The sequence below is a fragment of the Anomaloglossus baeobatrachus genome, chromosome 1 (assembly GCF_048569485.1).
Source record: "Anomaloglossus baeobatrachus isolate aAnoBae1 chromosome 1, aAnoBae1.hap1, whole genome shotgun sequence".
Lineage (NCBI taxonomy): Eukaryota > Metazoa > Chordata > Amphibia > Anura > Aromobatidae > Anomaloglossus > Anomaloglossus baeobatrachus.
The window spans coordinates 539,769-553,113 of NC_134353.1; the positions used below are offsets into that span (position 1 = coordinate 539,769).

At 52.7% G+C, this 13,345-nt stretch overlaps 1 protein-coding gene across 2 annotated transcripts in view; it reads left to right on the forward strand.

Moving 5' to 3' along the window:
- Positions 1-328: 328 nt before the first annotated feature.
- The window catches only part of LOC142303719 (pepsin A-like), a 263,534-nt gene continuing 250,517 nt past the window's right edge, over positions 329-13,345 (forward strand). For both annotated transcript variants that reach the window (XM_075345372.1, XM_075345382.1), the window contains exon 1: positions 329-443. In XM_075345372.1, coding sequence (XP_075201487.1) covers positions 391-443 — 53 coding nt within the window. In that variant the 5' untranslated portion in view covers positions 329-390. The remainder of the gene's footprint in view (positions 444-13,345) is intronic.

Below are 13,345 nucleotides of genomic sequence, written 5' to 3' on the forward strand. Positions count from 1 at the left end.
GTCATTTCTCTAACCTCTGATAATTTGACTTTTTATATGTATGCTCGGTTTGGTATTCTAAGTGCAAGATGCATTAGCTTTCTGTTTGGTTATACTTTGTCATTTGCTATTAGATCTTTAAAAAAAGATTTGATAAAAAAAAAAGGTTGATAACAACCTGAGGCCCTTATCACAAAGCCATGAAAGTCTCCTGCAGACCAAGGTAAATATGGGCAGGGGCCAAAATGATATAATCAAGGGGAGAATATTGAGTGTGGTGTGCGGAGCCAATGACTGCGCTTTATGGTAGATAACAGCAGGTGAGGGAGTGTTACGATGGCCAGACTGGATGAAGGGCACAAGATCGGAGCTTGCCAGCCCAGTGGAGAACGTCTCGGCACTCAAGCCATCATGAAATTCCTGCTGTTCTTTGTCTTCTTGACTATCGCTCAAGCTCTCGTGCAGTAAGTCCTCTTCATGCATCCATCTGTGATCTGGAAATAGTCGTGATATAATAGTGTTGGTCGGTTCAAGTGAAGGTCTGATCAGTGATAATGGACTGATGTCTGAAGAGCTCAGTCACTCAGACAGTACAAAAGACAGGTCAGACATTAGAACACCCACCATGCAACCATTAAGGAAAGTAATACTCACCAGTAAGATATTTATCGGCTGCTCAAGTCTGTGCAACTGTAGAGGGAAGCAAGACTTTAGTTTTCCTTTGACATTACAGAAACTGTCTTTCCATCCAGCTGTTGGAATCGGAGATCAGAGCAAGAGCACTGGTAGGACACGTAGAAGGATAAGTCTAATACTGAATGTCTTAGTTCCTGAGCACAGCAGTATAATGTACAAGGTCAGGGGAGTGAGGATATCGCATGTTGTGTACTCTCTCCCTGCTCTGTGTGAGGGGATGAAATACTGCAGACAACGCTAATGATATCACTTATAATCCCAGAACAACTGAGCACAGCAGTATAACGTACAAGGTCAGGGAAGTGATGATATCGCATGCTATGTACTCTCTCCCTGCACTGTGTGAGGTGATGTAATACTGCAGACAACGTTAATGAATGATATCACTTATAATCCCAGAACAACTGAGCACAGCAGTATAATGTACAAGGTCAGGGAAGTGATGATATCGCATGCTGTGTACTCTCTCCCTGCTCTGTGTGAGGTGATGTAATACTGCAGACAACACTAATGATATCACTTATAATCCTAGAACAACTGAGCACAGCAGTATAATGTACAAGGTCAGGGAAGTGATGATATCGCATGCTGTGTACTCTCTCCCTGCTCTGTGTGAGGTGAAGTAATACTGCAGACAACGGTAATGATATCACTTATAATCCCAGAACAACTGAGCACAGCAGTATAATGTACAAGGTCAGGGAAGTGATGATATCGCATGCTGTGTACTCTCTCCCTGCACTGTGTGAGGTGATGTAATACTGCAGACAACGCTAATGATATCACTTATAATCCTAGAACAACTGAGCACAGCAGTATAATGTACAAGGTCAGGGAAGTGATGATATCGCATGCTGTGTACTCTCTCCCTGCTCTGTGTGAGGTGAAGTAATACTGCAGACAACGGTAATGATATCACTTATAATCCCAGAACAACTGAGAACAGCAGTATAATGTACAAGCTCAGGGAAGTGAGGATATCGCATGTTGTGTACTCTCTCCCTGCACTGTGTGAGGGGGATGTAATACTGCAGACAACGCTAATGATATTACTTATAATCCCAGAACAACTGAGCACAGCAGTATAATGCACAAGGTCAGGGAAGTGATGATATCGCATGCTGTGTACTCTCTCCCTGCTCTGTGTGAGGTGATATAATACTGCAGACAACGCTAATGATATCACTTATAATCCCAGAACAACTGAGCACAGCAGTATAATGTACAAGGTCAGGGGAGTGAGGATATCGCATGTTGTTTACTCTCTCCCTGCTCTGTGTGAGGGGATGAAATACTGCAGACAACGCTAATGATATCACTTATAATCCCAGAACAACTGAGCACAGCAGTATAATGCACAAGGTCAGGGGAGTGAGGATATTGCATGATGTGTACTCTCTCCCTGCTCTGTGTGAGGTGATGTAATACTGCAGACAACGCTAATGATATCACTTATAATCCTAGAACAACTGAGCACAGCAGTATAATGTACAAGGTCAGGAGAGTGAGGATATCGCATGATGTGTACTCTCTCCCTGCACTGTGTGAGGGGGATGTAATACTGCAGACAACGCTAATGATATCACTTATAATCCCAGAACAACTGAGCACAGCAGTATAATGCACAAGGTCAGGGAAGTGATGATATCGCATGCTGTGTACTCTCTCCCTGCTCTGTGTGAGGTTATGTAATACTGCAGACAACGCTAATGATATCACTTATAATCCTAGAACAACTGAGCACAGCAGTATAATGTACAAGGTCAGGAGAGTGAGGATATCGCATGATGTGTACTCTCTCCCTGCACTGTGTGAGGGGGATGTAATACTGCAGACAACGCTAATGATATCACTTATAATCGTAGAACAACTGAGCACAGCAGTATAATGTACAAGGTCAGGGGAGTGAGGATATCGCATGTTGTGTACTCTCTCCCTGCATTGTGTGAGGTGATGTAATACTGCAGACAACGCTAATGAATGATATCACTTATAATTAGTGATGAGCGAGTATGCTTGTTACTACTCGGTACTCGCACGAGTATCACTGTACTCGGGCTACTCGGCGGGGACCGAGTAATCTCGCAATACTCGTGCTGTACTCGTGGTCTTCATGTTGGCGCTCTTTTTAGAGCCAGCCCTTATGCAGGGATTGGCTGGCAGACCACTGCAATGCCACAGCCCTGTTGTGGAATTGCAGTGATTGGCCGGCCCTCACAGCATGACCGTGCCTTTAGCCCGACACTTCCCCGCTCGGCTACGGCCCCTCCCGCACTCCACTCCGCGTGTATATATATATGCACGCTTACACACACACGCACGTTTTTTTTTTTAATTTACAGTTTTATGGTTTCTACATGCTGCCGGTGGTCATTTCAGAATAATACTCGGGTCCCCCATAGGATAACATTGGGCTCGGTGCTCGGGCCGAGTACACGAGTATCTTGGGATGCTCGGCCCGAGCCTCGAGCACCCGAGCTTTTTAGTACTCGCTCATCACTACTTATAATCCCAGAACAACTGAGCACAGCAGTATAATGTACAAGGTCAGGGAAGTGATGATATCGCATGCTGTGTACTCTCTCCCTGCACTGTGTGAGGTGATGTAATACTGCAGACAACGCTAATGATATCACTTATAATCCTAGAACAACTGACAACAGCAGTATAATGCACAAGGTCAGGGAAGTGATGATATCGCATGTTGTGTACTCTCTCCCTGCTCTGTGTGAGGCCAGGTGGCCAAGAGGCCAAGAGGCCTACGCCTGTCTGTTATGCATCTCTTGATTTTTAACATTTAAATGCCAAGCCACATGCTGTGTGTTCTTCGGACCATACCTCCCTGCTGTGGAAAGACACTAGGGTGAAATGGCCAGGTGGTGGGGGGGGGGCATTTATGTCACTGTCCTGCTGTCTGCCTGAAATTTTTCTAAATCTCAATACTCCAAGTAGGGTATCCAAATTGTCTAATGTCTGCTGTGCCAGTGTTCTGGGAGCACAAACAGGAGCTGTGGAAATTAAGCGCAATAGGGTCTTACCCTTATAGGTACAGGGCACGGGTAGGGGGAGCAATACTACTCACCATGTGTAGTTGTGACAGTCACAACTACTATATTCGCATGTAACAATGGATCCCGGCCGCGGCAACCCAAGCGGCTGATAACAGAGAGAGATTGTAGAAATCGGGTTTTTAAAGCCGCGCCAATGATCACAACTAGGACATCAGATTATGTGACTTTATTGCAGCATCGGTCTACGCGTTTCATGAGCTCTGCTCACTTCCTCAGGACCATATAATTATATAATTTATATGGTCCTGAGGAAGTGAGCAGAGCTCATGAAACGCGTAGACCGATGCTGCAATAAAGTCACATAATCTGATGTCCTAGTTGTGATCATTGGCGCGGCTTTAAAAACCCGATTTCTACAATCTCTCTCAGTGTTCTGGGAGCAAGAGGCCTACGCTTGTCTGTCATCTTGCTGTCTCTGGTAAAGTTAGGACTTCTGGTTCAGGCCTTGTTCCAGGGGTGGTCCCATGCAGCCATGTTGCTTAGTTAGCCTATTTGTAGTGTGTGCTAATTGTTGCCACTTTTCCTGTTGCCTGACCTTAATTTTTGGAAATGTGGAGACTCCAAGTAGAATCTCCAAGTTGGCTTTTGTCTGTAGTGCTAGTGTTCTGGGAGCAAGAGGCCTACGCCTGTCTGTTATGCATCTCTTGATTTTTAACATTTAAATGCCAATCCATATCTGGGGTGATGTATGGACCATACCACCCTGCTGTGCAAAGACACTAGGGTGAAATGGGCAGTGGGGGGGAATTTATGTCACTGTCCTGCTATCTGCCTGAAATGTTTTTAAATCTCAACACTCCATGTAGGTGTCACGCTCCCGGTGTCCCGGCAGCCCTCCTTACCCACTGACCCGGTTCCTGCATCGCACCACCGCTCCGTACACACTGATCCAGTCGTACCTGCATCGCACCACCGCTCCGTACCCACTGATCCAGTCGTACCTGCATCGCACCACCGCTCCGTACCCACTGATCCAGTCACACCTGCATTGCACCACTGATCCAGTTCACGTGTCACGCCTGCCGCTCCCGCTCGTGCTCTCCTGTGTTGTGTTCCTGGTCTCAGGAGTCTGACTCTGACTAATGCCTCTGTATAGGACCAGGCCGCGCCCACTCTCCTGGTCTTATAGGCCCAGCACACCTGAAGCAGGAAATGACATAGGGCTGTGCTGGGTATATAAGACTTGCCTTTCCATGTGGGCGGGGCCTGATCAATGTGTCTTGAAGCCTTGTCTTTTGAACTAGGTTCTCAGGTCCCCTTGTACCGTGTCCTGTTACCTGTACCAGCATTCTGTACTGTCTTAAAGAACTCCGTGACCCTGGTGACCTGGTTATACCTGTCCCTGCCACGCCAGTGCTCCGGCTGCCATGTACCCTGCCCTCCGGTGGGGTGCATGGTCCAGTGGATCCACCTCCTGGGCCTACCAGTCCTCCCTGCCCTGACAGATTGATCAGGCCATGGATTCCGCCGGAGCACAGACGTCTGAACTGGCTGAACTGCGCCAGGAACTGGTGCGACAGAGAGAAACCTTAACCCGTATATTGAATTTCCTGACGTCTGAAGACAGCCGCTTGTATACGTTACAGACCGCCGCCTCGACCTCATCTACACAGCGTACAGCTACTACGTCTCCTCGGCCTCGCAACTCTGCCTCGCTGCACCGCCTCGCTATGCGGGAGATCCTAAGACCTGCAGAGGCTTCTTGAACCAGTGCTCTCTGCATTTCCAGCTGCTCCCGCACCTGTTTATTTCGGACCAAGCAAAAGTGGCATTTCTAATGTCACACCTAGAAGGCGAAGCTCTGGCCTGGATAAATCCGTTGTGGGAGAACGAAGATCCGGTGACCACCGACATCCAGGAATTCCTTCAGGCTTTTAGAAGTACCTTCGATGAACCAGGACGTACTACCGTGGTTACCTCTTCGCTCCTCCGGCTACGCCAAGGGACCCTAACGGTTGGCCAGTACGCCATCCAGTTCCGCACGCTTGCCTCCGAGCTAAGCTGGAACAATGAGGCATTGACTGCCGCCTTCTGGGAGGGGCTCTCCGGTCGCATCAAGGACGAATTAGCCGGTCGAGATGTTCCCCGTACCTTGGATGCTTTAGTATCACTAGCTACCCGGATTGATCTCCGTTTTCAAGAGCAAACCAAGGAAGTATCTCGGGAGAAACGACCAATTCGTCACATCTCCATTCCGCAGAGGTCTACCGTTCCCCCGCCATTGCCGTCCTACGATTCCGCTTCCGAACCCATGCAAATCGACCGACTGAGCCAAGCTGAACAACGCCGAGCAGAGCGACTTGCCCGGGGCCTGTGTTTCTATTGTGCAAGCGGTACACATCTGCTTCGATCTTGCCCGGAGAGACCAGGTAGACCCCAAGTGCAAGGGATGGTGGGAACCGCCACCCTTGGTACCGGAATCCCTTCAGTCCCGGTTACACAGACTGTCCAGGTCACGACCGTGAAGACCCAGTTCACGGCAGAGGCTCACATTGATTCGGGAGCAGCGGGTAATTTCATTCTACAAGCTACAGTGGACCGTTATCAAATACCGGTCATCCCGCTTGCTAAACCCCTTTGGTTCACCTCCGTGGACGGAAAACCACTATACGAACCCGTCCGGTACACCACCAAACCCGTGAGACTCTGTGTTGGTGCCCTGCACACTGAGACTATTGCTTTGTACGTCATCCCGAGAATGACTCCCGCGCTCCTGCTGGGTCTGCCCTGGCTACACCTCCATGACCCTGACATCAGTTGGCGCTCTGTCGCAATCACTCGTTGGAGTCCGTTGTGCCAGGATACCTGTCTACAGCCTGTTCCTCGGTCCCTGTCACCTGGGCCTGTCATGTCACAACAGGAGGAAGAAGTGACGACACAGTCCAGCGTCGTACCACAACTCCTGTCTCTTGTACCTGTGGTGCCACCAGAACAAGAAGAGGAGACGACGCAGTCCAGCGTCGTACCACAACTCCTGTCGCCTGAGTCCTTGGTACCACCGGGCCCTGAGGAAGAAACGACGCAGTCTAGCGTCGCTCCACCGTCCCTGGCTATTGAGACTTCGATGTCACCGGCTACTGAGGATGAGACAATGTCCTGTACCCAGTCCGAGACGCCCGATCCGGTCGTCCAAGACTCCAGTCCTGCTTCTGACTGTCCTCCCCTTTCCATTGCCTCTATTGCCGCTGACTTGGGTTCTCCGATACGGGACATAGTGGCCATGAAAACGGTCCGGGGTAAGCAGTCCTTCCTGGTTGATTGGGTGGATTGCGGTCCTGAGGCCCGGTCCTGGTTGTCCCGGAAGTACGTTGCTGCCCCTCTTCAGCGCGCCTACATGTCCCGGCCGCGGGGAGGGGGGCTTCAAGGGGGGGGTACTGTCACGCTCCCGGTGTCCCGGCAGCCCTCCTTACCCACTGACCCGGTTCCTGCATCGCACCACCGCTCCGTACACACTGATCCAGTCGTACCTGCATTGCACCACCGCTCCGTACCCACTGATCCAGTCGTACCTGCATCGCACCACCGCTCCGTACCCACTGATCCAGTCGCACCTGCATTGCACCACTGATCCAGTTCACGTGTCCGCCGGTCACGCCTGCCGCTCCCACTCGTGCTCTCCTGTGTTCTGTTCCTGGTCTCAGGAGTCTGACTCTGACTAATGCCTCTGTATAGGACCAGGCCGCGCCCACTCTCCTGGTCTTATAGGCCCAGCACACCTGAAGCAGGAAATGACATAGGGCTGTGCTGGGTATATAAGACTTGCCTTTCCATGTGGGCGGGGCCTGATCAACGTGTCTTGAAGCCTTGTCTTTTGAGCTAGGTTCTCAGGTCCCCTTGTTCCGTGTCCTGTTACCTGTACAGCATTCTGTACCGTCTTAAAGAACTCCGTGACCCTGGTGACCTGGTTATACCTGTCCCTGCCACGCCAGTGCTCCGGCTGCCGTGTACCCTGCCCTCCGGTGGGGTGCATGGTCCAGTGGATCCACCTCCTGGGCCTACCAGTCCTCCCTGCCCTGACAGTAGGGTATCCAAATTGTCTTTTGTCTGCTGTGTTAGTGTTCTGGGAGGAAGAGGCCTACACCTGTGTCATCTTGCTGTCTCTGGTGAAGGTACTGTAGCACCCCTGAATCTCTCAGGGAGCTGCAAGGTGCTGCATCCCCACTGGGATGCAGGGCCTACCCCTTAGGGACCCAGAAAACCAGTGCCGGTATCACACAAACCCCAGGTAATCCCTGTTTTTCCCAAACATCCCCATAGAATGGTACAAGGCTAGGGTCGGACCAATGGATGGCCGCCTAGAGTTGTAGCCATTCCAGTCCACTAGACAACCAGGTAGGAGGGGCAGACTGTGGAGCGTCGGATAGTGGAGGTGTGAGGAAAATCCTGGGATATGAAGAGGAATTATGATTTCCAGTCATAATCGCTCTCATCACTCCATGGCAGTGCCCCTCCCTTCTTGTTCTCAATGTCCAACATCTGGGAAGGTGTCACATCCTAGCAACACATCCCATGGCCATCTCCTGTGATATGGATATTAGATGACCTGGGAACAGTGGAGACAGGATGCCTCCCTGCCGTGACCCTGTAACAAGAGTTTGTATCTCATTATAAGGCTATGGAAGTATCCAGACAGAACGACTCCAGTAAAATATGGTTCATATCTCGCAAGCCATATTTCCGATAAAAATGGCAACCATAAAAATGGTGTTTCCGCATGCGGACGATGCTGGCACACCCTTTTTATGGGAGTAAGACCTGGGGAAATACCTAAGGCGTGATATCAGCCAATGGGGAACTAGTAGACAAGTCATGAGTCCTCTCGTTCTGTAGCTAAATTCATAACTGTCACAATGAGAGCGTTGGCGTCCGCCTACGACGCTCCCAGGCAAAGTTATGGCCCATATTCCCTGTTGTGGATATTGTCCATAACTCCAGCCAGGGGTGGAGGTCACTAAGGTAGGAGGGGACCTGGATTTGCCCAGGTTGATAACCCCAATTCGACCATTTTCCAGTGTTCTTTTGCTCGGGGGTCTGGTCAGGGAAGACCTGTGAGGGAGATCCTGGAAACCTGGTCCACGGCGCCCCCCTGTGGCCAGACGCACAAGGTAACTGCTGGAACTGTGTATGCCTGTTTGTAAACCATGCTTTGATTGTAACTGTACTCTGACCTATGTATATTCTGTAGATCTCCTATTGTATATATTGTAGTTTCTAGTGTGGCTTCGGCCGATTAAATTATATAATTAATCTTGGGCTGTTCTGTTATCTCGATCTTGAATCCCACGTCTGTGTGTTCGGCTAATAGTTACCGTGAAGCGGTTGGTGGCAGCGAGTTGTGCCAAGGAGTATTGTGGGGAGGCCAGTGAGATTCGGGGAGATTTTATATATTCCGCCCGCGGAGGTCGGGGGAATATATACCCTACTCTCACCGGGGACCCTTCAATAATCGGCATAAGTAGTATAGCGGCCTCCTTGCTTATTGTCGGGCAATTCCATAATTGGCCTGACTATAAGAGGGGCGCTAGAGAGCGCGTCACGTGCTCTGTCTGTCGGTCGGGAGGTATAAAGGAGGGGTGACCCCCACTTGTTACCCCCCGATTGTGACGTACTGGTAGCCAGCGCGGGGGATTTCTGAGTGACCCCCCCCGGTGGTTCGTGACATATTGGTGGCAAGCGGTGGGATCGAGATAATAGTGTGTGTGAGTGTGAGACCCATACTCCCAGACACTAAAGACTGCCTGCAGCAGCTGTGGCTGCTGGGGTCTTCAGACTAGCTCAACACTAGAGTGTCAGAGTGCAGGTACTGTAAGGTGTGTGGGTGCATCAGGTGTCAGTTCTGTGTCAGTGACCAAAGTCTGCAACAATGGCTGAGAGCACCAGGAGCAAAGCCAAAGGAATGGCCGATGCTCAGGCCAGAGACAATGAGGAGGTTGTCCACGAGCCCTCCAAGAGCCCGACGCCAGAGAACAGCTCTGCAGAGGACATCGCACAACCTGGCACTGCTGGACAAAATGAGGAGGAGCTCGCCCAAGGGTCCTCAACGAGCCAGATGCCAGTCCTCCGCTCTGGAATGGACAGTGAATCACCTGGCTCTGCAGCGTGCCGCAGATCACCACTTGCCAATCCCTCCGGCCTGAGAGGTGCAGAGGCCCTCCTTCAAGCTGCCTTGGCCAGGCTTATGGCTGGAGACCGGGATACCTACGAGATACTCATGGCCGAGCGTGAGCGACAGGCAGCGCGTGAGGCTGAGGCTGCGGAGCGGCAAGCAGCGTGTGAGGCTGCGGAGCGGCAAGCAGCACGTGAAGAGCGACAGCAACAGGCAGAGCATGACCACCAGCTGCAGCTAGCTCAGCTCCAGCCCTCATCAGCCACCCGTGACCTTCAAGACACCAAACTTCCAAAGGTCCGTGTTGAGGACTTCCCAGTGCTGGAGAAGGATGGAGACTTGGACTCTTTCCCATACCTCCCAACTTTTAAAGAAGGAAAAGAGGGACAAAGTTTGGCCACGCCCCCTAACCACACCCATTTCACAGTCACGCCCATATCCACTCCCCATCCACACCCATTCAGCATGGACACGCAGGCAGCCGGCGGGCCTCCAGCACGGACATGCAGGCAGCCGGCGGGCCTCCAGCACGGACACGCAGGCAGCCGGCGGGCCTCCAGCACGGACACGCAGGCAGCCGGCGGGCCTCCAGCACGGACACGCAGGCAGCCGGCGGGCCTCCAGCACGGACACGCAGGCAGCCGGCGGGCCTCCAGCACGGACACTCAGGCAGCAGGCGGGCCTCCAGCACGGACACGCAGGCAGCCGGCGGGCCTCCAGCACGGACACGCAGGCAGCCGGCGGGCCTCCAGCACGGACACGCAGGCAGCCGGCGGGCCTCCAGCACGGACACGCAGGCAGCCGGCGGGCCTCCAGCACGGACACGCAGGCAGCCGGCGGGCCTCCAGCACGGACACGCAGGCAGCCGGCGGGCCTCCAGCACGGACACGCAGGCAGCCGGCGGGCCTCCAGCACGGACACGCAGGCAGCCGGCGGGCCTCCAGCACGGACACGCAGGCAGCCGGCGGGCCTCCAGCACGGACACGCAGGCAGCCGGCGGGCTTCCAGCACGGAGACACAGGCAGAAACAGTGAGGCGGCCGGTCGCCTGCACAGTGAGGCGGCCGGTCGCCTTCACAGACAGGCGGCCGGCCGCCCGCCTTCACAGACAGGCGGCCAGCCGCCCGCCTTCACAGACAGGCGGCGGGCCGCCCGCACAGAGAGGTGGCCAGCCGCCCGCACAGAGAGGTGGCTGGCCGCCCGCACAATGAGGCGGCGCGAACAGAGAGGCAGCCGGTCACCTTCACAGACAGGCGGCCGGCCGCCCTCACAGACAGGCGGCCGGCCGCACGCACAGACAGGCGGCTGGCCGCACGCACAGAGAAGCGGCCGGCCGCACGCACAGACAGGCGGCCGGCCGGCCGCACAGTCAGGCGGCCGGCCGACCGCACAGACAGGCGGCCGGCCGACCGCACAGACAGGCTCCGGCCGGGGGTGAGGGGGGAGGGAGGGAAATCAGCGCTGGGGAGATTCGTTTACAGGCGGCCGGCCGACCGCACAGACAGGCGGCCGGCCAACCGCACAGACAGGCTCCGGCCGGGGGTGAGGGGGGAGGGAGGGAAATCAGCGCTGGGGAGATTCGTTTACTGTATCAGCAGCAGCACAGGCAGCGCTCCTCTCTATGCCACGTCTACTAGGATGGTAGGAGGGAAAAGCAGGGAGGCGGAGAGAGAGTGGGTGGGCGGAGCCCGGGAGCCGGCCGTCCCGCCCGTGGCAACGGGACAAACAACGTAAAGCGTGAAAGTCCCGCTGTATCCAGGACGGTTGGGAGGTATGCAGCATGTTAGAATGTGTATATAAGATCCCACTGGTGGTGGCCGCAGCTTATAGGCCCCAAATCTTGTGACAGGTTCCCTTTAAAGTGAACCTGTCAGGTGCAATATGCACTCAGAGCCAGGAGCAGTTCTGGGTACATATTGCTAATCCCTGCCTAACCGTCCCTGTATACACTAGCATAGATAAAGAGATCATTAGAACAAATATTTTTAAAGAACTTATATCTTATGCTAATGAGCGCGGGGACTAGTCACAAGGGCGTTACTTCACTTGGCTAGTCGGCTCACATAGCGTGTTAGTACTCACACAGGGGCGTAATAACATGCTAACACGCTATGTGAGCCGACTAGCCAAGTGAAGTAACGCCCTTGGGACTAGTCCCCGCGCTAATTAGCATAAGATATAAGCTCTTTAAAAATACTTTTTCTATAGATGCCTTTATCTATGCTAGTGTATACAGGGACAGTTAGGGAGGGATTAGCAATATACACCCAGAACAGCTCCTGGCTCTGAGTGCAGATTGCACCTGATAGGTTCCCTTTTTAAAGGGAACCTGTCACCAGAAATTTAGCAAAAAAAATAAAAGATTCCCCTTCTGCAGCTCCTGGGCTGCATTCTGGAAAGGTTCCTGTTGCTATTGTGCCCCCTTTGAGACCTAAAAAAATACTTTATGAAGTCTTACCTTTTTGTATGCAAATCTGTTTTTATGGTCACGGGGGCGGGCTGCCTGGCGTCCGTTATTCCCCCTCCTGCCGCTGTACGCCGTCCCCCATTGGTCATTTCCATACATGAGGACGCCTTCCTCATGTAACTGTCCTCCTGAAGTTTTGTGCATGCCCAGTGCCACTCTCGCGGGAGTGAGCACTGTGCAAAGTGTGAACGCTTTTGAGGTGATTGCGCAGGCGCGAGATTATGGGCGGCGCTGTGATTGTCATCAGCAGCGTCATCCAAGCACCCACCCATAATCTCGTGCCCCCGCTTCTCACTCTGCCTCCACCGTTATGCGCAAGCGCTGGCCATATGAACCACATTACCTATTACCGCAGGCGCAAGATTATGGGCGGCGCTGTGATTGTCATCAGCAAAGTCATCCAAGTACCCACCCATAATCTCGTGCCCACGCTTCTCACTCTGCCTCCACCGTTATGCGCAAGCACTGTCCATATGAACCATGTTACCTATTACCGTGGGCGCGAGATTATGGGCGGCGCTGTGATTGTCATCAGCAAAGTCATCCAAATACCCGCCCATAATCTCGTGCAAGCGGTAATAGGTAACATGGTTCATATGGCCAGCACTTGCGCATAACAGTGGAGTCAGAGGGAAAAGTGCGGGCACGAGATTATGGGCGGGTACTTGGATAAAGCTGCTGATGACAATCACAGCGCCGCCCATAATCTCGCGCCTGCGCAATCACCTGAAAAAGCGTTCACATGCGCAAAACTTCGGGAGGACAGTTACATGAGGAAGGCGTCCTTGTGTATATAAATGAGCAATGGGGGACTGCGTAAAGCGGCAGGAGGGGGAATAACGGACGCCAGACAGCCCGCCCCCGTGACCATAAAAAACATTTGCATACAAAAAGGTAAGACTTCATAAAGTATTTTTGTAGGTCTCAAAGGGGGCACAATAACAACAGGAACCTTTCTAGAAGCAGCCCAGGAGCTGCAGAGGGGAATCTTTTACTTTTATTGTGAAATTTCTGCTGACATGTTCCC